This window comes from Bipolaris oryzae (assembly GCF_000523455.1).
Source record: "Bipolaris oryzae ATCC 44560 unplaced genomic scaffold scaffold_39, whole genome shotgun sequence".
In the NCBI taxonomy this organism is placed as follows: domain Eukaryota; kingdom Fungi; phylum Ascomycota; class Dothideomycetes; order Pleosporales; family Pleosporaceae; genus Bipolaris; species Bipolaris oryzae.
Window position 1 is genome coordinate 116,806 of NW_006911315.1, and position 20,225 is coordinate 137,030.

Sequence of the window (20,225 nt, forward strand, 5' to 3'; positions counted from 1 at the left end):
AAAAGTTAGGACAGCAACTATAGCAGCGAAAGTCGACATGATCCATGCGCTAACACCAAACGCTCACTGGACATCATATTGAAATTGTGACCAAAGAATGCCAGTGAACTTCAAAGACACGGTATATGCTTTCCAAGACTTATCAAAAGAATAAATTCTAAATGAAACAAGAAGCGGCATGTTTAAGAAAGGACCGTAGTGAAAGGCTTGACCACCTGATGGATACGTGTATCCAACACTCTATAACGTTGCCTCCTTGCTAACCGACACTCTGTATAAAACATGTCCTCGAATATCGTACCCAATGCGTTGCTTAGGATCTCTGATTGCGCATTGTCCGAACTGGAATTCTCAATCCTTTGCGGGGGGCTGTCCACTCCCATCTCGATATCGGTCTTCAGTCTGGGAATGGTGGGAATCTCTCTGTCTACTTTCGTTCATATTTGGCCTGGCAGAATCTCGCTCCGAGCCCCGTCCCTGCTGGGTAGGTGCTGCTCCTCCGGCATGATTTTCCTGGTTCGCTGGCGGAATAAGTGCCCTGACCGGCGTGTGGGTGTTTTCCGGGCGCTTACGACTTGTGTTGTGACGGTTAGATTGCCAATACATTCTTTCGGCATCGCCAGTTGCATTCGCCAGAAAATGTGCTCCCTGTTTATCGACAGTGTAGTCGTCGAACTCGACATCTGCAGAGCCTCGCATAGGACCGCTGAACATTGAGGCATGACCAGCAATCCTGCCACCTTTCATCTTGAACTATATTTTCGTTAGTGTTGTTTCCTATAGATAGCAGAGAGGCGAGACTTAAAGTGAGTTTGTGAGCAGGCTCTTGGGCTGCTTGGTTTGGATGTGGTTCCATGGATGCGGCAGTTGTATCCTTGGCGCTGTGAGAGGCGTCCCTTCTAGTTGACCCTGTCACAGGCGTTGCCGCACGAGATACCTTACAGAATGATTCAACGGTATGTCGAAGATCCACGAGGGCTTCTTGATGTTCTTGAGAGATATACAAATGGAGCAGGTTTCTCTTCTTGTTCAGCGTCTCGAAAGCTGAGCTGATCTTATTTTGCGATGTGACGGGCGCCCAATTGATACCAAAGAGTCGCTTTGGTTTGAGGAGATGCAGCACCTGGCATGCAGTACCAGATATAGATATCAGAACGGGGAGGACAGGGCTATTGTCGTCGTCGTCGAGGTGTTGGCGGCCAAGGCGTTGAAGAGTATGGAGCAATAGCCTGATATTCGTTGCTTCGTCACGGTAATTCGAATTGCAGTGAACAAGCTCACTGTAAAGCCTCTGCAGATTAACAGCTGATGAGGATAAATAAACTAGAAGCTGGCTAACGCTTGCTGCACACCCAACGAATTCCATTTCTGAATTTGTATCGGATATGGGACAGGTTCATGGGATATCGACTATCGAGGAGCATCCACAAGGCTGATTTGAGTCAAATAGAGACCGCCATCTGTCCTCATTTTGTTCATATTGGTGGGTATGCAGCCACTTGCAAGTTGGTGGCGATAAGCGAACCTGTGTCAGCCTGCTCTATCGCATCAACACACACGCAAAACCAACGTGGCGTCACGAAACTCTATCGAAATACTGCAATCCGGTGAACGCTGATTTTGGTTACCAACTTCGTATTTTCTGCAAGGCAGAATCCTGCCTCATATATCGTGGTTTGGTTGTTGTCGAGCATTTCGAGGGTGGCATGAAACGCAGCCACAAGGTGACACAGCCTTATTGTACAAGTTATGTCCGAATTTTCAGCATAGAAGATAGCCAAATCATACTGTGCAAATGAAATCAAAATACAGATGCTCTCTTATTACTGACTGTCCTAAATATGTTGTGGTATGCGTCCATGAAAAGTATCATTTCGGGCCCATAGCCAGCATAATCTGTACCGCCTCTGACAGACCGAGAGTAGCCGATCAACACTATGATTATCCTTGGGAAGGTCTCGTTGGCACTACTTCACCGCCAGTCCTGTGGTAGATGTACTGCCTGAACTCTTAATTGGTAGCCCTATACTAAAATGTGACACAAGGCGCAATACCCACCCTCAGGTTTTCACCGGTGACATGCCCTGTGTCGTTTGTTGGAGTAATTCTCCACAGCTTGCAGCCTGATTAATAGCCATGACAAATTATGACGACTGCAAGAAATTTATGACGCCAAATTAGGCCTGCAGTGTTACTTCTCTAAAGCCTCGTCCGCGGCTGGATACTCCTCGGGTTTCCAAACATATGCATGAATCAAGAAGGGGATTCGGCCTTGTCATATCGTTAACCCAAAATCTTTTACCCTTCAGTTCCACAACATGGCATCTGCTTCCTATGTGCAGACCCATATTAGCAAGACAGATATTTCTGGAACGCTTCATATCGGCACCCATGAAGTCAGGGGGGACATAGTCAGGAACAATCATACCAATCAAGAGGTCGCCCCTCATATAGAAGTGGATGGCGCACAGCAGGAGAATAGGTTCAATGTAGTGTTTAACTTGAAAGGGAACATATTAGCATTGGTGGCTATCGTGGCAATCGTGGCTTTGGTCATCGCTTTACTCCTCATATACAAGCATGACATCACTGGAGACTCTACTGACAACGAATCTGTGAGCCCATCAGATCCAAGTCCAAGGCCAACCAGCTCACAAGTAACTAGGGAAATTCCACATCTTCCACGAATTCTCCGCTCTCTCCGGGTACCCCGAACACGCTACTCGACACGTCCGCCGCTCTAGCCTCGTCATACCCCCTTGTACCCGCCATCACCACCGCACTCTCAAGAACCAACGATACAGCACCCACACCCACAAATACGCCCTCTACAACATCCCAGCTTTCCTGGCCAGAAGATCGAGCCCCATCTCTAGCAGTCCAGTCCCCCTTCTCGATAACCCAGTGTTCCACCCCAACAACCCAATCTGCTCCTCCAGCCTGACAAGAAGCCATAGTCACATCCACTACCTTCCTCACTCGCGGCGCCCTGTGAACTGCAGACTCGCAATGCGCACCCAACATCTGCTATACGGAGCCCAATACTGCGACGTACTGCTGTGGCCCGCAGATAACAGGGTGTCCCGGGTCGCTACACAGCCACCCGGGACATCGCGGCTGCAAAGATCCTTTCAAGTGTGACTTCCAGGCGTCGACTTGTTCATCGGGGTAGGGTAGAAGGATGAGGGTGGTTACGACCCGACGTGTGATTACGAACTGATGTGTAGATTAGACAGGATTTTCTTCTCTACTTCGTTCCATGTTTCAAACAAGCGTACCGTTTTTTTGGCGGATGGGGATGTTAATTCTATTGTAAATAGTTCGTGTAACATGTAGTCGTGTATATAAGTAGTTGCCTTGGCATCTTATACGTAGTAACATAGCTTGATTCTCAGACCTATTGTCTACGCTTAAAGCAAGTCTCTTCTCAGACACGCATGACAAGACTTGACAACAAACCGACCAGAAAAGACAACTGGGGTTATCAGTTTTACTGAAAAAGAAAACAACAACAACATTTTCTTCATTCTTACACACACTACACAAAAATATCCCGCCGTACAAATATCTTCTGAAGCAACTGAGCCCACACACATTCAAAAGGGGTGGGGAGACAGCCCCGCCATCCCAAGATATGCAATCCAGCGCATCTTACAAAAGTAGAGAGGCAAGAAAACAGAGATAAAAAAGAAATGTCATGGTACATGGGTAGTAGTGGTGTGGTGATATAGCGACCTAGAGAAGAAATAAACAGCACGACAACTCCTTTTTTCTCTAACTCCCTTAGAAAAGGTGTATATGCCAACAAAAAAAGACACAACAACCTCCCCTGCATGTGCTCCGTTATACCCGAAACGCCATGCACAGGTGAATATATCCAAGAGCCCCCAAAAACCTAAACCAAGAGGGGAAGAAGAGGAGGTATTTACAAAGCGGTTGCTGGAACTCTAGCGACGCGCTTGTGTCTGGGAGAACCAGTCATCTTGTGTCGAGTGGTATTGTCTCCGCATTTCCGCCTCTTCTTCTTCTTGGCTCGATCGAAGGATCTCTTGCATGGCCTGGATATCGTTGATGATGACGTTAAACGCTTCGGTGACTTCCTTAAGGACAACGTTGCGGTTGTAGTCGGATCGATGCTTCCAGATGGCATCCATGAGCGCGGCATTGATTTGCTCTAGTTGTTCGAGTGAACATCCGGATGTAGACTGCACGAGCTTGTCGTGCAAGGCCGTAACCAGCACATCGTCGATAATGAGCTGAGGCTTTGGCTCCTCGTCGTTCAAGATCTGGTTAAGATTCGAATGGTGTGGAGGTGCAGGCGCTGGCATGGAAGTAACGTATTGAGATGATTGCGAGGGTTGTGAGTTTGACGGTTGACTGCTGACGTAGTGGACTTCTGTTTTGGGGACGTGGTCAGTTGTTGGTGCTGGGGAGATACGGGGCGAGAGTTGGAAGCGTCGAGCAAAGAAATTTGGCGAACCTTGTGTGTCAGGAAGCTGTGAGCCGCTCTGTTCTGGCAGCATTTCCGAAAAGTTGGGGATGCCAGTAGGGGCAACGCCATTACTACTCTGAGTACTGAACTTGTTGTCTGAAGACCTGTGCGAAGTCTTTTGACCAGAAGTCGTCGTGGAAGCGCTGTTGTGGTAGTCGTTGGGATGCGAGTTCGGCGCCATGAATGTACGGCCAGCGATCTGCGACTTCTGCGTCTGTGTACCCTGGGTGTCAATCCTACTTGGAGTTTGGAATTGGAAATCATGTTGCGTATTGACATTAAGATCTTGACTGTCAGTCATATGTGTGTCATCGTTGGAAGGCGCGGTAGAGCCGTTGGTTGCGTGTTGTGTGCCATTGGATAACTCCACGGCATGAACTGGCCGCAACGGAGTCACAGGTGGCATAGCCAAGTGTCCAGGAATGGGTTCGCCCAAGACAATAGGCCCCGAGGTCTCCGTTGTACCGATTGATTGCTCAGGAGGCACCCGGGCAATATCAGCAAACTCTTTGTTCGCTGCTATGGCCTTCTCCCGCTTCTCTTGCGCCTTGCGCTCCCTCTCGAGTTCGCGCTGATATACTGCCTCACATTCTGCGAGCAGGCCAGGATTTTGCTGCATGAAAAAGTTGTCTAGATCAACCTCGACGTTTGTAATCATCTCATTACCCTTCAAGGTTCGTTCGGCATCTCCAAAAGTCTTAGCATCTTTGACAAGAGTCTTGATATCAAAGAGGTAATCTGCTGGGCGCTTGTAGTAACCGTTCGAAAGGCGCTTCTCGATGGTACTGAGGTCCAAGTTGTAGTACTTGTTGCCACTCTCCACATGCAAAAGAACATCAACGCCCTTGGAATCTTTGGAGAACTCCCATGGTCGTATAGCACCCTGATCTTCTTGCTCGTCATGAGGCAAATCTGACCGGACAAAGTCAGGGTCTTGCTCCTCAAGCAGATAAGAGTACCAGCTTTCTTCCAGGATTGGTTTGAAGAACTTCCTGTGGCTCCTCTTCAACTGGTCCATGATAGGCTGGATGACTATCTTCATTTTGTTGAGCGTGAGTCTGTCTTGTTTCTTTTGCCACTTTTCCCGAGCCGCAAGTTCTTTAGGATCAATGACCGGCTCAACGATGGGTGCGGCCTCTAGTTCAGGCAGCACGCGCTTCTTCCTGTTATCAGGGTCGGGAAAATCTGCAGGAGACATGCGGATGTAGTGGCTGATGTTGTTGAAGAATTCCGAGCGGCCTTCTTGGTCTGGTCGCTTGAGTTGAAACTGGTTAGTCTGTGAGAATGAGAAAAGATCCATCATCATCTGTCGGTCAGGCTTCTCATTTTCACTCGATAGTTCCATGATGCCCAGAACCATGATCGGCTCATTAGCACCAATACTTCGCAAAAGAAGCTTGAACGTTTTGACCGCTTGTGCGGGCAATGTTTGGTACCAGACGTCGATTGCAGGGATGTAGATGACACTGGGTTTGTGTCGCCTTACTTCAGTGAACAGTTGCGTGATGGCTGCCTCGGGTGTTCGCGTCGAATCTTCCAAGATGGTCGGAAGGTCAAAGGATTGAACATGCAATCCCTCTATCCTATTCAATAACGCTGCGCCAAGATATTGCTGACCCATGCCTTGGAGACCACTGATGAGTAGACGGGGCCTAAAGATCCTGCTGCTTTCGAAATTTCGCATAGTGGCCTCACGTTCGAAACCTTTCTCGTCATCTCGGTCGTCGAATTCAGCTTCTTCGAGTGCCGTGAGCTTCTTCCTCCGAGGAATCAGTTCATCAATACGCTTGATGATTGCCTCGAGGGGTTTCCGCAGCAGCGGCTCGATGTTCTTGCCCAATGGCGCTGCGCTTGCTGTGACGGTTCGCTGAGAGGAGGGGACCATCTTGTTGACTGAGATCATGAAATCCTTTGCTAGGATCTTGATGTTGCTAGGATCAATCAACAGTTTCTTTTCGGATGTGTAAATTTGAGGGTATGTTCCCTGCACGGCGTTCAAGGCTGCCTCTGTGCACAAGGCCCGAATATCGGCACCACCGTAGCCCTTGGTCAGCTCTGCAAGTTGATCCTTCATATCTGGCTTTAGAGGTGGGTCCCAGTTCTTGGTATGAATGTCGATGATGGCTCGTCGGCCTGCAACGTTTGGTAATGGGAAATAGAACTCTCGATCGAATCGTCCTGGACGTCGAAGTGCAGGATCTACTGAATCGGGTCGATTGGTAGCACCTATAACGATGACCTGTCCACGACCATCCATACCGTCCATTAAGGCAAGAAGTGTCGCAACAATCGAAGCATGGATCTGCTCTTGTTTACTCGATCGAACGGGTGCCAAACCATCGATCTCATCAAAGAAGATGATACTGGGTTGGGTCTTCCGCGCTTCTTCGAACAAAAGACGAAGCTGTCGCTCAGCTTCTCCAACCCACTTGCTCAAGGCGTCGGCACCTTTGCGCATGTAGAAGGTGACTTTTTGTCCATGCGTGCTGACACTGGAAGCGAGAGCACGGGCAAGGAGTGTTTTACCGGTACCAGGTGGTCCATGGAATAAAACACCTCGTGGAGGTGTGATCTTGAAGCGTTGGAAAACTTCAGGGTATAGCAGTGGAAGCATGACCATTTCCTTCAGTTTGTTGATATGGTCGTCCAAACCACCTACTCCATCGAAATTGACGTTTGGATCGACACCCAGAGGGTCAGCGTCCGCAAGAGCCTTCTTGTCCTTGACCTTGCCAAGATTTGCTGGGCCACCACCAGAGGCTTGTTGTGGGTCAGCATTGTGAGTTTGGGGAAACCCGAACCCAGGAGCCGTCGCTGTGGTTGGGGTCATCCCAACCATTCCACCAGCTGGCTTAGGCATCTTTTGGTTCTCATCCTCGCTGCTGTCAGAGTCACCGCCTGCCGCGCCCAAGCCAGCTTCGACACCGCCACCAAAGGGACCTTGGCTGCGCCAAAGGCTCCTGTATGTAGATCGGCCACCTCTTGCCCGTGGTTTATCGGCAACGGGAGGATCATCGTCATTGTCGAACATGGTGTTCATTTCTGGTCGGACGACACGGTAGTCTACTCCGGTGTTACGAGCTCGGCGTTTGGGCATCGAGTCATAAGCCAAATCCTCGTCTGGCTTTCGGCGGCTCAGTCGCCGTCTCTTGTTGTATTCCAGATCCTGAAGCTCATCCTGCAATTCTTCTTGATCCAGCCCCGACTCTTCAGACGATGAGTTGCGCCTGCTACGCTGGGACTGACGAGTCTTCCCTCGGAGGCGGTTCGACCGCCTTCCTGAGCCTGAAGCGCTTTCTGATGCAGAAGCCTTGCCCTTGTCATTGTCGGACTCGGATAGTTCTTCCTCTTTTTCGTCCTCGGCGGGGGGTTCAAAGTCACTGCTCTCATCGGCGGCGCGCTTGCGCTTGGAGGATGCGGCACGATTCTAGAAGACTTGTCAGTTTGAGCACATGACTGATATTCGAATATTGTCTTACCCTAAGATTGCGGCCACCGCGAGCCACTGGACCCTCCTCGTCAGAGTCCTCAGCAGCCCCTTCGTCATGCTGGGATTCTTGAATCACACCTTCCATGTCCTCCTCACCCTCGGCATCTTCCTCTTGCGCATCTTGCGCAGGCGAGCTGTCCTTGCTTGCCTCCACTTGGGTCTGAGTGCCAGCAATGATGGCGTCGAGGGGACCAGGACTGTCGTCGCGGATCATTGATGTCTCTTGCGAAGCTTCCATGATGGCGCTAGGATGCTCGATCTTGGGACCCTTGCCTCCTCTTGTTGCGCGCGCAATGGGCTCAGGACTGCGGGTCCCTTCACGGATAACAGTGACATGCTTGCCGGAGTCAGAGAGCGCGACGATAGGTTCTTCAATATCATGCGAAAGACGAGTACTACGTCGAGTTCCATGAACCTCTGGTGTTCTCCCGCGCGCAAGTGATTTGCTGCCGGTACGAGTGCGCAGGTTGCGACTGGAGCTGTTGTCGGGCATCTTCAGCTTTACAATAAGCGATGGCTTGTCAACCTTTTCGATGGAAGGCTGTGCACGGCGTCGCGAGGCAGGCTTGGGCGAGTCGTCTTCGGATGGCGTGTCTTCGATTTCGTCTTCGCTCTCTTCGTACTTGATTTGCTTCTTGGTGGCGCGACGCACGCTTCTGCCTGTCGCGGGGTTGATTTCTGGCTCCTCTGACTCGGAGCGCTCGGTAAAGGAGTCGTCCGACTCGATTTCGTCGTCGTCGTCGATGTCAGAGCCGCTGTACACGCGCCGCTGGCGCTTCGAGGGCTTCTTTTTGGCCCCCGGCGTGCTTCGGTTGCGACGGCGCTGAGGTGCTGCGCGTCTTTCCGAATCGTCGTAATCAAAGTCGTCGGGATCTGATGCGTTGGGGTCGATGTCGAACTTGCGCTTCGATCGGCTAGACATAGGGACTTGTTTGCGGTGAAGCTGTTGCGTTCCTAGGGTAGCGCGGTGAGTGAAGGGGATCCGATGCGTCGCAGCTAGGGCGCACTTACACCGCCCAAATAGGGTATTTGTCAACTTTCACGATTGCATCAGTAGCAGAGAAGGCTCTCGTGCATGTGCGCCGATGATGGCAATAGCGCGCGCGATGCTGAATGCCGGCTGGCCGTGTGTCGTGTTGTTGTGAATAGGTATGCGCCTGCGGGTGCGCGATGCACAAACGAAAAGGACGCAGAAAAGGACGCGAAGGACAAATGATAAATGGCAGACCCCTCCAAAACCCACAAGCAGTAGGGAAGCCGGAATAGATGATGTCGCTGAGGGGCGTGTGGTTGATGGGGAAGCGCCGCGTTGGAGCTGGTTGACCCAATGTTGGCTGCTCACCCAATCCTAAGCGCGCTAAAACCCAACACGATTTTAGAGCAGGGAACGCTTCTTCGACGCCGCAATCACGACAATAAAGAATGCACCTTGTTTCTCAACATTTAATAATTCAATACGCGTGAAAAGACTTGAAAATCGACGTCGGAACAGAATTCAAGCAAGTTCGGCAACTTTTCGGGAGTCTCCTGACCGACTCTGGACTGCTATTCGAGCTCTCTTTTTTCCTTTGACAGCTCTTCCTGCCGCCTGTTCCTGCATGATCGACATGCGGCTCTAAAAGCTTAACGCCATTAGAGCTCGCTGGCATCTGTGGGGAAAGGAACCGCGCGCACGTACGCCACGTGCCAGGACGACTCCATCCTCGCAAGCCCCCCTGGACAGTGACGCCCGCAACGTTCCATGCTCAATACTGCTTCCATCCTTCAATGGCAATATATCTATTCCGTAATCATGGTTGTGCAAGTCTCTGCGAATTCATCCTGGCACTCTCATGTCAGCCATCGTGAACACACTACGAATTGACGTTAGGCTCTTGTAGAATGCATGGAAAAATATGATGAATAGAATGACTATACTGCTTTTCTGCAGAATGTGTAACGGAGTGCTTTTTGCTGGAGTAGTGTTGGTATGCATTTGGGTCTACTTGCACTTGTGTTGTAGTGCGACGAACATCGCAACCACCAAGCGCAGCACACCTCATCAGCGACGCCTACCGACGCTCCGGATCATCACATAACAATAACCATAAAATAAAACCATATGAACTATACTTTGAATTGCTATCGCAGTGAAGAAAAGCTCATGATGATCTGAACGTAGCTAAATATCCATGTGGCGCCCTGGTGAGGCTTCTTTTTTTCTTCTTTTCCTGTATCTTCAATTTGCCTTCTATAGCCACAGCGTGATACTATTATCGGTGCAGGCAGCTATGAGTCACGTTTCTCTCTTTCCATACAACAATTAAATGATTACCACTTTTATTTTGTGCTCCACCGACTACACGCCCTTGACGCTCTATACGCCCTATACGCTCTACACGCTGCCAGCACGTAGAGTCTCTGTCCCAAAGCTATGGGAAAGTCGGCACAAACACCTATGCTAGAGTATAATATTGTTATAAATTCATCTCCTTCGTGATTGAAACCTATCAGATAACATTCCACGCAATTCCATGTTGTTCATGTCCACTTGGCTTTGCCTCGGAGTTGTTCGCTACCATCCCACCTTGAGCTCTTGGAGAACGCAGAACCCCGCATTTCGGCCATAGCTCTCTCAAACGTCATAGGCTGCCGCAGTTCCGCTCAACACCCACTCCAAAGGTGATTAGCAATTGACGTCTAGACTCTGTAGGCGGACTAGACTTGCCCTAATAATTCCACGTGGGCCGTCTCAAGATTGGCCAAGTTCGTGGTATTTTATATCTTCTCTTCATCCCCACCAAAGATAGCAATGCGCTCTTTCGTTACTGCCACTCGATCACTTGCACGACAGCCAGCCTACAGGAATCGCTTCCAGAAGAGAAACTTGCCATCAATTGTTTCAAGAGGATACGCAAACATGGGACACTCAGTACCACCCGTATGCTAGCAGCTTCCATCAACGTTTGTCCTTGTCAGACTAACATCACCTACAGCTCAACGACAAGTCGCTGCTGAAGAATCAGACATATGTCAATGGAGAATGGATAGACGCAAAATCTGGCAAGACCTTCGAGGTCCATGGTAATTTTCCTGACTTCATTTGATATGAGCCCATTCTTATCATTGCGCAGATCCAGCAACAGGCAAACTCATTGGCACAATGCCTGAGATGGATCGCGCCGATACCGAAGCTGCCATCGCTGCTGCAGCCGCAGCCTTGCCTTCCTTCCGCAAAACTACCGGCCGCGAGCGCGCACGCATGCTACAGAAATGGTACCAGCTCATGATGGACAACGCAGAGGACCTGGCCAAACTCGTAACGTGGGAGAATGGAAAGCCAATAGCAGATGCAAAGGGAGAGGTCAACTACGCTGCGAGCTTTTATGAGTGGTTCGCGGAAGAAGCACCGCGCATCTATGGAACTACCATTCCAGCGACAGTTCCTGGAAACAGGGTGTTCACAATCAAGGAGCCGGTAGGCGTTGTTGGACTGATCACACCGTGAGTACTGAGACATGGTTGAAGCTATGGCCAGCGCGACTAACATGGATAGATGGAACTTCCCAGCAGCCATGATTACAAGGAAAATCGGTCCAGCACTAGCAGCTGGTTGTACAGTCGTAGCCAAGTCTCCTGGTGAGACTCCCTTTACCGCTGCTGCCCTGGCCGAGCTTGCACACCGCGCAGGAATACCAAAGGGCGTAGTCAACTTCGTAACGGCCCTCAAAAATACACCAGAAGTGGGTGAGACAATCACATCGAGCAAGATCATCAAGAAAGTTTCTTTCACGGGTTCCACAGGTGTAGGAAAGCTTCTGATGAAGCAGTCATCCGACACCCTAAAGAAACTGTCTTTTGAGCTGGGCGGAAACGCACCCTTCATCGTCTTCGATGACGCCGACCTCGAATCCGCCGTAGCCGGCGCCATCACATCCAAATTCCGCTCTTCAGGCCAGACATGTGTGTGCGCCAACAGAATCTACGTTCAATCCGGCATCTACGACGAATTCTGCACCAAGTTCACAGAAAAGGTCCAGAGTTTCAAGGTCGGCGGTGGATATGACGAAGGTGTTACACACGGTCCCCTCATCCACGACCGCGCCGTATCAAAAGTCGACGCACACGTCCAGGACGCCGTCAAGAACGGTGCCAAGGTCCTCCATGGCGGCCAGAAACTCCCAGATCTCGGTGCAAACTTTTATCAACCCACTGTCCTCCGTGACATGACCAAGGACATGCAACTTGCAAGGGACGAGACTTTTGGTCCTGTAGCAGGCCTCTTCCCCTTCGAGACTGAAGCCGATGTCGTTAAGCTTGCCAACGAGGCCGATGTGGGTCTTGCTGGATACTTCTTCAGCCGCGATATTCAGAGGGTTTACAGAGTCGCCGAGGCTTTGGAGGTAGGCATGGTTGGTGTCAATACTGGTCTCATTTCAGATGTCGCTTCACCTTTTGGTGGCGTCAAGGAATCTGGATTTGGACGGGAAGGAAGCCATATGGGTATTGATGAGTATGTTGTTACCAAGACCATTACCATGGGTGGAAATGGCCAGCCACTACAGGGCGAGTAAGGGAACTTGAATACAATAGTGATCATGTCGTAACAAGATAGAGAATTGAATGCATTGTGGAATTTGGGATCCCACCGAATATTCGCCTAGTATTGCCATATTTGTTGACAAGCGGGTGACTAGGTACTTCGTGGTTGTCAACTCCTGGTAACGCCGAGTGTTTACAACTGGTTATACTCGGGTGATTTCCGTCATTGCCCTTACACACATGTGATTTTCCATGCCTGCTAATCACCTCATAGCCGAACATTGTATGCAAAAGTCACACGTGAAAACCAGAACCTCAAGATCATCATTGAAAGTTGTTCATTTTCATGCCAGTTGACCCAGCACTATCGTTGGATACATACGTGAGGCGCCGAATGTAATGCCCCGCGCCATAACCCAGGAATGCTAGAAAAGACCCATGTCACCCAAAAACACCCTCTAGTACCTCTTTCCCTCACGGAGAATGTCGCTGTACTCCTCAAGTGGTGAGGGGCGGAGAGCGTTCTCTTTCCACAGGTTGGGAGTAAGGAAGCCGTAGGTGTGGGCGACGGCAACGAAGGTAGCCTTCAGGGTGTTCTCAAGAGTCTTGGTTGAACCGGAAGAGGCAGTGTAGATATCTTGGACACCAGCCAATTGCAAGAGACGCTTGACGGCGGGGGAGGCGACGAGGCCGGTACCGCGGGGAGCGGGGATGAGACGGACAGTGACGGAACCGCACTTTCCGCTCTCCTTGGTGGGGAGCGAGTGAGGCTCACCGAGGTTGGTACCCCAGTAACCTCTTCGGATGGGGACGACAGAGAGCTTGGCGATGATGATAGCGGCGCGGATGGCGGTCGCGACTTCCTTGGAGGTCTTGATACCGAGACCAACGTGACCCTCAGAGTCACCGATGACGACGATAGCCTTGAAGCGGGTACGCTGACCGGCACGGGTCTGCTTCTGGACGGGCTTGATCTTCATGACCTCGTCCTTGAGCTTGGGAAGGAAGAAGTCAACGACCTGGTACTCCTTGATGGGGAGAGAGTGGAGGTAGCTACACGCTGTCAGATAATTCTCTCGCATTTCCGTTGTCCAGTTCAACATACATCTCCTCCATGCTCTTGATCTTGCCAGCCTTTACGAGACGGCCGAGCTTGGTGACGGGCTGCCATTCCTTCTCCTGTGCCAATTGTCAATTTCCGGTAACATTTCCCTTCAACGGCTACGCTTGCGTACTTCAGACTTTCCGCCACGGCGGCCACGGCCACGTCCGCGACCACGTCCGCGGTCACCACCGCGGTCTCCACGAGAACCGAATCCGCCGCGAGCGGGGGCAGGAGCGTCAGCCATTTTGTATGTCGGGTGGGGTATACGGCTGCTGAATTTGGGATTAGCGATTTGACAGAGTAACAGGAGGGTTGGAAAGCGTACGATTTGGTGTTTCCTGGAGTTAGTACTGTTGTCGCGGAAGTCGAGGTCGCGAAATTGATGGAATTCGACCTCGTTTAGTCTGTGGGTAAAAGGACGCTAACCACATATAGATTGGCGCTAGTAGTGGATGCTCTGCCCATGGATGCATGTTGAACTTGAACTCAAACTAGACCAGTGGCGGCTCTATTTGAATACACTGACACTAATCATTCTAGCACTTATTGATGCATTGTTCATGCTGGCCATTTTGCTAAAGGATGAAAAATTGGAAAAGTCTGAATGTCGACGCTGGGTATGATGTAATTCCTTCAAATGCTTATTTGTTCAACAGGGCAAAATTCACAGCGTCCCACATGCTAGGCGGACTTGAATCGATTTTATGAAAGAGTGCTGTGCATAAATGTCGACGTGACATGCTGTCACTGCGGTTTACAAGTAAGTTGTGACAGTGCGGCTGACTAAGAGACTGTTAAATGCGCATGACTCGTTCACATGGCAATGGTAGCACATGTCTCACGCGAACAACACCAAGAACAAAACCTCAACAATCCAGCTACACCCATATCGCTTCTCAAATTACACTCTAATGACCAAGCATAATGTCTATCTTAAACTCAGTACTCGGCTCGCTCTCTCCACCCTCAGGATTTAGAAAGTCCTTCGAAGACCCGCACGCGCGCGAACATGAGCTACCATCATACAACTCCTCATCGCCTCCACGTATACCACCTCCCGTAACATCCTCGGTACTGTGGACCGCGCCAAAAGCAAACATTCCAATTCAACCTCGAATACCCGACGACTTGCTAGCTCTGCAACGGCGTGCGCGACACCTTGAACAACAGCTGCAAGAGCTGCTTGATGCGCAGGCGGATGGTTTGATGGCCGGCCTGGGGGCGGGAAGCAATATACCAGATGATTTGGTGTCAAACGGTAGTACCACACCCACTGTCAGCAGTGTCAGGTCTAGCGATAAAAGCGCAGATAATGGAGAGACATTGTCTAAACCCCGCCGTAAAAAGGTAGGACTGCAGGCGGCAAGACACGGCATATCCAGGCGCATGAAGCAACTCGCAAGCATCAAGGCTGAAGAGCTCGACTTATTAGATGAGGATTTGAGGAAAGTACAAAGCACAGTCGAGAAGACAGACGCATGGAGCCAGAAGCGCACACGACTCGAGAAGAAGATCCGAGAAATAGAGGGCCAGGACGCTGGCGCAAAGACGCGCAGTTTACAAACAGAGGCCTCAAAACTGGAACAAGAAATACGGCAGAAGGAAGAGGAGTTGTGGGCACTTAAGCGACGGCATCGACGAATATTGGATGAACTGGCCGATACTGAGAACTCAGTGGAAGCGAAGATAGCATCTTACAAGACATCACTGTCATTGCTAGATCGCGAAGTCTCGAGCTTTCTGGCGAGACCTGTAGATCCGAACCACGTACCTGTGTCATCCTCCCCATACCCTACGCTTCCCGCAAAACGGCGAACGCTTGAGATGGCACGCGAGTACTGGCAGGACGAATACACCAGGTTAGCTGAGAAATGCGAAGAGATCGATACAGATCGTGGGGCGCTTGACGAAGGAGCACTCCTATGGTCAGATGTAATGAAGAGAGTCGCGGACTATGAAACAAGCCTGCAAAACTATATGCAACAAGCGGGACGAAAGAATCCTCCTGAACCCTCCAAACTCCTTGAGCAAATGGACAAAACTATATCCTACCTGGAAGAGAAGCTGGAGCTTGCTTCTTCGCGAAGCTGGAATCTGTTGGTTTGTGCTATTGGGGCGGAGCTAGAGGCCTTCACACAAGGAAAAGACATGTTAGAAGAGGCTCTAGGGTTGAAGCGGAAGGGCAAAGAAAAGGCCACAGAGCCATTACTGGATCAAGATGGATTCCAAGCTGAGCAGTCTGAAGATATGACCGTATCAGCTATCCGAATCACTCAGTCTCCAAAGCCACCAACCCCGCCTAAGCAACAATACTTTGATTCGGAAGACGACGATCCTGATCCTGAGCTTTTGATTTCGCATCAGGATATTGATACATACTGAGTATATTCTTTGATAGCGGATCGATAGGTATTGCACGCCAGCTCGAGAAGCTTGAATACACTACTACTTTGCTACAGCCTTCATAACTTGATATGCCATTGGTAGTGATGTGCTGTTCCTACGTAGCTGTGACATTGGGGACTGGTCACCTTAAGCGCACCACTGCCAACGTAATAGTAATTTGAGAAATGGTCGAATGATACGCTACCCGAAAGCATGATTTGCAAATGTAAACCACGTCGACGTGAGGACGCGCTATGTTGGTACATATAGTATATCGATAAGGTGCTCGATTGGCGTCATCGGTGATAGGCCTTATCGCCGAGGTTAGTCTAGAGCTCCCGCTCACTACGATCGTCACCACCATGTTGCCTCGGCGCCACTTGCGATTCATTTCAGAGCTCAATCCGCCAACATGAATTCGTCTCAGGTTCCCACTAGTCCGCCTAGCGAACTTGACAATGCCAGGACCATCGTATACGATCCGAATGACCCGTTTTGGCGAGATACCGAGGATGATGATGATGACGACATGGACTTTCTGCCCGCAGAGGAAGGTCATGATGACGGTGAAGAAGGAGAAGGCGACTTAAGTTTTCATGGTATCTATTGTACAGTGCCCTATGATTGCGCTGCGGTTGCTAACATTATGCAAAGATGCTGCTGAGCGACTGAGTAATCTTAGTGGAGTTGAAATTGCATTTGAATACACCGATGACAATGATGAGGAAGAGGAGGAAGAGGAGGAAGAGGAAGAGGATGATGACGACGAAGATGAAGAAGATGATGAAAACGAAGAGGAGGAGGAAGACGATGTGGAACTTCCCCAACGACCAGTGATGATCACCCGCGACCAGATCATACAGTTACTTGGACACGCGGGACTAGGACGAATATTTGCCGCCGATTTTTCACAGCGCTCCCTGCTGCGGCGACGCAGACTCGACGATGAGGAAGAGGATGAGGATGAAGATGACGATAACAGCGACCCTGGCACTGGCTATGACCCCGTTGTTCCTACAGGGACCTCTGGTAGAAGGCGCCGCCCTCGTGGCAGGGACTTGCTGGAAAAAGTACCCAGTGAACAGGGCAGACAACTGATGGAGACGGGTACCTTTGGATCAAATCCTCGAAGAGAGGATACGATCAAGAGGAAAAAGAGGTTGGCCTACGATATCATGAGGCGAGAGTTGGGTATTGGTAGTGACGGACGACAGAAGAACGCTACAAGGCTTTTGAAGCAAGACATGATACCCGAATCAGTTGCTGATACCATTATTCACTATAACGCACGGTGCTACTCGGGACAGTTCTCAGATGACGGCAATTTTTTCTTTTCCTGCGCACAGGACTTCAAAGTGCGCATGTATGATACCTCGAACCCCTACGATTGGAAATACTACAAGGTAAGCAGCGAAACTACAATTTGGGAGCAACAAGGTTGATTGGTTACAGACTGTGAGATACCATGGGGGACAGTGGACAATCACAGACGCCTCACTTAGCCCCGACAACCGATTTCTGGCTTACAGCTCAATCAGAAGTATCGTGAGCCTAGCACCTACAGATCCTGAAGACGACTCGGAACCTCACATGCTCGACTTCAACAACATGGGTACATCGAATCCACGGGGCTTCCATTCCCACTTTGGTGTAAGTCAGAGTAAGATTGGATATGTAGCATTTGCTGATGGGGATTAGATATGGTCAATACGTTTTTCAGGCGACGGTCGCGAAATTGTAGCTGGAACTGGAGATAGCGCGGTATATGTCTATGACATTGAGCGAAGGCAATCAGTCCTTCGCATACCAGGTCATCATGATGATGTCAACGCAGTCTGTTTTGGCGATACTCAATCACCGCATATCCTTTACTCTGGATCCGACGACACGACGCTCAAGGTGTGGGACCGGAGAAGTATGGGAGATGGCCGAGAAGCTGGTGTTTTCTTTGGTCATACCGAAGGCCTGACATATGTCGACAGCAAAGGAGATGGTCGATATGTGCTCAGTAACGGAAAAGACCAGACTGCAAAGTTGTGGGATTTGAGAAAAATGGTGTCCAAAGAGAAAGCTGATACCATTGATCCATACAGATACACGACGCGCTTTGAGTATCGATCCAACGGCTACGACTATGACGACTTCCGTCCACATCCGCACGACTGTTCGCTTGTCACTTTCCGCGGGCACAAGGTCTTGAAGACATTGATTCGATGTCACTTTTCGCCTCCTGGTAGTACGGACTCGCGATATGTGTACTCGGGTAGCTACGACGGTTCGGTGTACATTTGGAACATGGATGCTACGCTTGCTGGAAAGGTCAATGTGCTGAAAGCAACAAAGAATTCACGACCGCGGGATCCAGATCTACTTGCAGGGACTTATGACTACTGGGGTCGGAATGAGGGCAAGTGGATGACGTGTGTTCGTGATGCGAGCTGGCATCCCAATGCGCCCATGATTGCAGGTGAGTTTCTATGGCTATGGTTGATTGTTATGTGAGTATTCGCTAACAAACATGTAGCGACATCTTGGAACGGCTGGGGTACCTCGCAAGGAACATGCACAGTTCACACGTGGAATGATGGTGTTGAGGATGATGAAGCGGAACCCAAGGTTGGCCGCCGTGTCAATGCACAACTACAGCATGACGAGCGGCTGTACAAGAGTCACGAGGGCCGGTCGAGAAGACATCCGGTTTGGTACGAGGACATGATGGACGATGATTGAGCGTGCTGTATGACTTGCTTGCGCAGACTCCCTGTACTTGCATGTTATTCAGGTTGATGCATCTCTGTGCGTGTCATCTTGTCCATGTTGATTTGAATATGGGCGTCGATTGAAGGGGCTTTGAGGATGGCGTGACTGGAACTCTCATCTTCGCATACTATAGCTTCTTTATACCAACTATATTGAAGGCGATGTATTGTCACCTCACACACGTGTCAAGGATGCAGACATTAGAAGTTTAGTTTGCAAAATGTAGATGTGGATATAATCAAACTCCCGCTGACCCAATGTCGGTATTGTACAGCCCTATGCCATAGATATGTCATGTCCAATAGCCCAGCGTCCAAACTCGTAACGTGGCCTTTTCTGCCCTTAGTCGCCAAGCACAACTATAAAATGGATACGGCAAACGAGTCGGTCGTATGGCCGAGGGAAAGTAAATGGATGCTCTTTGGCGTGAGGGGTGGTAATTTATGAGCCGCCGACGAGGATATTGTTGACGGGAATGTGGACAAGCTTGACGACGTAGCCAATGACGCCTGTAAGAATGGGTTAGATGATTGCGACGCGGAGGGATGCTGTGGCGGGAGACGGTGCTACTGACCCATGATCAAGAAACCGATTCCGACGGCCTGCGATATCCTGATGAACTCCTTCTTGTCGGGCTCTGTAGTATGGTCAGTGGCCAATTGCGATGAGAATGAAGGGCCAGAGGGTCGTACTGGTGCAGCGGTTCATGAAGAGGGTACCCTCCTTGAGGAACTCAGCGGGCATACTGCGCCGTATTGTTAGTCCGTCGTAAGCCCACGTTATGTGTGCGCCGGGGCATTGCGTACTCGGCAAACTCTTTGATGTTCTCCATGGCGACTGATGTGCGATTGTGATACGAGAAGGGTTGTTCGAAAGGATTGTTCGGTGGGATCAAAGTATCGTGGATGGGAGAGGTCGCGACTTAGCGGATGGGAGCGTAAATTGCCAGCCGGCGGACGAGGGCAATCTGGCCTTGCGGAGAAAGCGAACAGGGGTTGGCGGGCTGCCAAGCACGCTACTGGCAGCGCTAGCGGCTTGAGCTATCGCATCCACGTCCTCGTCCCTCACGTCCATCCTCACTCGCGCCGACACTGCTCGAATCCGTCAAGTCTTGTCAGGTTTGTTGCCCAGGCCAACACTCACTACTACTGAACAGATCGCCATCCGATACCACAGGCCCGACGGTCGCAGTCTGGCTCTTTGCATCGCCGCCACACATCGCGCGGAAGACCAAAAGGGAGCGCGCTGGGGTTGCTGCACGTACTAACTGAAGCTCACCCTTACTTTTGTCCATCTCTTCTTCTCATTACTCGCAGCGCACCATCTTGCGCTGCGTCAATTCTCAAGGGCTTTGTACACTGCAGCGGCGCTACAAGCACACACTGTACTGGAGGCGGGCAAAGCAAGCGCAGGAGGCTGGCTGAGGCATTACACTACTTGACACTACTCTATCCCACATCTCTCTCACCATA

At 50.4% G+C, this 20,225-nt stretch overlaps 8 protein-coding genes across 8 annotated transcripts; 4 read left to right on the forward strand and 4 right to left on the reverse strand.

The window, feature by feature from the left end:
* Positions 1-351: 351 nt before the first annotated feature.
* On the reverse strand, positions 352-1,366 carry COCMIDRAFT_3933 (uncharacterized protein; the record flags this gene model as incomplete). The annotated part of the gene is made up of 2 exons (XM_007688198.1): positions 352-753; positions 938-1,366. 2 exons carry the CDS (start codon positions 1,364-1,366, stop codon positions 352-354), a joined length of 831 nt encoding a protein of 276 aa, XP_007686388.1.
* Positions 1,367-2,318: 952 nt separating this feature from the next.
* COCMIDRAFT_3934 (uncharacterized protein) lies at positions 2,319-2,944 on the forward strand (the record flags this gene model as incomplete). The annotated part of the gene is made up of 2 exons (XM_007688199.1): positions 2,319-2,615; positions 2,666-2,944. 2 exons carry the CDS (start codon positions 2,319-2,321, stop codon positions 2,942-2,944), a joined length of 576 nt encoding a protein of 191 aa, XP_007686389.1.
* Positions 2,945-3,947: 1,003 nt separating this feature from the next.
* On the reverse strand, positions 3,948-8,904 carry COCMIDRAFT_3935 (uncharacterized protein; the record flags this gene model as incomplete). Its single annotated transcript, XM_007688200.1, has 2 exons — positions 3,948-7,919; positions 7,972-8,904. The coding sequence occupies 2 exons, from the start codon at positions 8,902-8,904 to the stop codon at positions 3,948-3,950; spliced, it is 4,905 nt and encodes a 1,634-aa protein (XP_007686390.1).
* Positions 8,905-10,881: 1,977 nt separating this feature from the next.
* Positions 10,882-12,535, forward strand: COCMIDRAFT_91044 (uncharacterized protein; the record flags this gene model as incomplete). Its single annotated transcript, XM_007688247.1, has 4 exons — positions 10,882-10,902; positions 10,958-11,045; positions 11,096-11,465; positions 11,518-12,535. The coding sequence occupies 4 exons, from the start codon at positions 10,882-10,884 to the stop codon at positions 12,533-12,535; spliced, it is 1,497 nt and encodes a 498-aa protein (XP_007686437.1).
* Positions 12,536-12,961: 426 nt separating this feature from the next.
* On the reverse strand, positions 12,962-13,852 carry COCMIDRAFT_35376 (uncharacterized protein; the record flags this gene model as incomplete). The annotated part of the gene is made up of 3 exons (XM_007688228.1): positions 12,962-13,556; positions 13,609-13,682; positions 13,739-13,852. The coding sequence occupies 3 exons, from the start codon at positions 13,850-13,852 to the stop codon at positions 12,962-12,964; spliced, it is 783 nt and encodes a 260-aa protein (XP_007686418.1).
* A 680-nt stretch (positions 13,853-14,532) lies between these two features.
* COCMIDRAFT_91215 (uncharacterized protein) lies at positions 14,533-15,990 on the forward strand (the record flags this gene model as incomplete). Its single annotated transcript, XM_007688248.1, has 1 exon — positions 14,533-15,990. One exon carries the CDS (start codon positions 14,533-14,535, stop codon positions 15,988-15,990), a length of 1,458 nt encoding a protein of 485 aa, XP_007686438.1.
* A 415-nt stretch (positions 15,991-16,405) lies between these two features.
* On the forward strand, positions 16,406-18,723 carry COCMIDRAFT_91120 (uncharacterized protein; the record flags this gene model as incomplete). The annotated part of the gene is made up of 5 exons (XM_007688249.1): positions 16,406-16,592; positions 16,648-17,396; positions 17,446-17,643; positions 17,692-18,460; positions 18,518-18,723. The coding sequence occupies 5 exons, from the start codon at positions 16,406-16,408 to the stop codon at positions 18,721-18,723; spliced, it is 2,109 nt and encodes a 702-aa protein (XP_007686439.1).
* A 471-nt stretch (positions 18,724-19,194) lies between these two features.
* Positions 19,195-19,585, reverse strand: COCMIDRAFT_3940 (uncharacterized protein; the record flags this gene model as incomplete). The annotated part of the gene is made up of 4 exons (XM_007688201.1): positions 19,195-19,262; positions 19,328-19,390; positions 19,446-19,498; positions 19,560-19,585. 4 exons carry the CDS (start codon positions 19,583-19,585, stop codon positions 19,195-19,197), a joined length of 210 nt encoding a protein of 69 aa, XP_007686391.1.
* Positions 19,586-20,225: the final 640 nt, after the last annotated feature.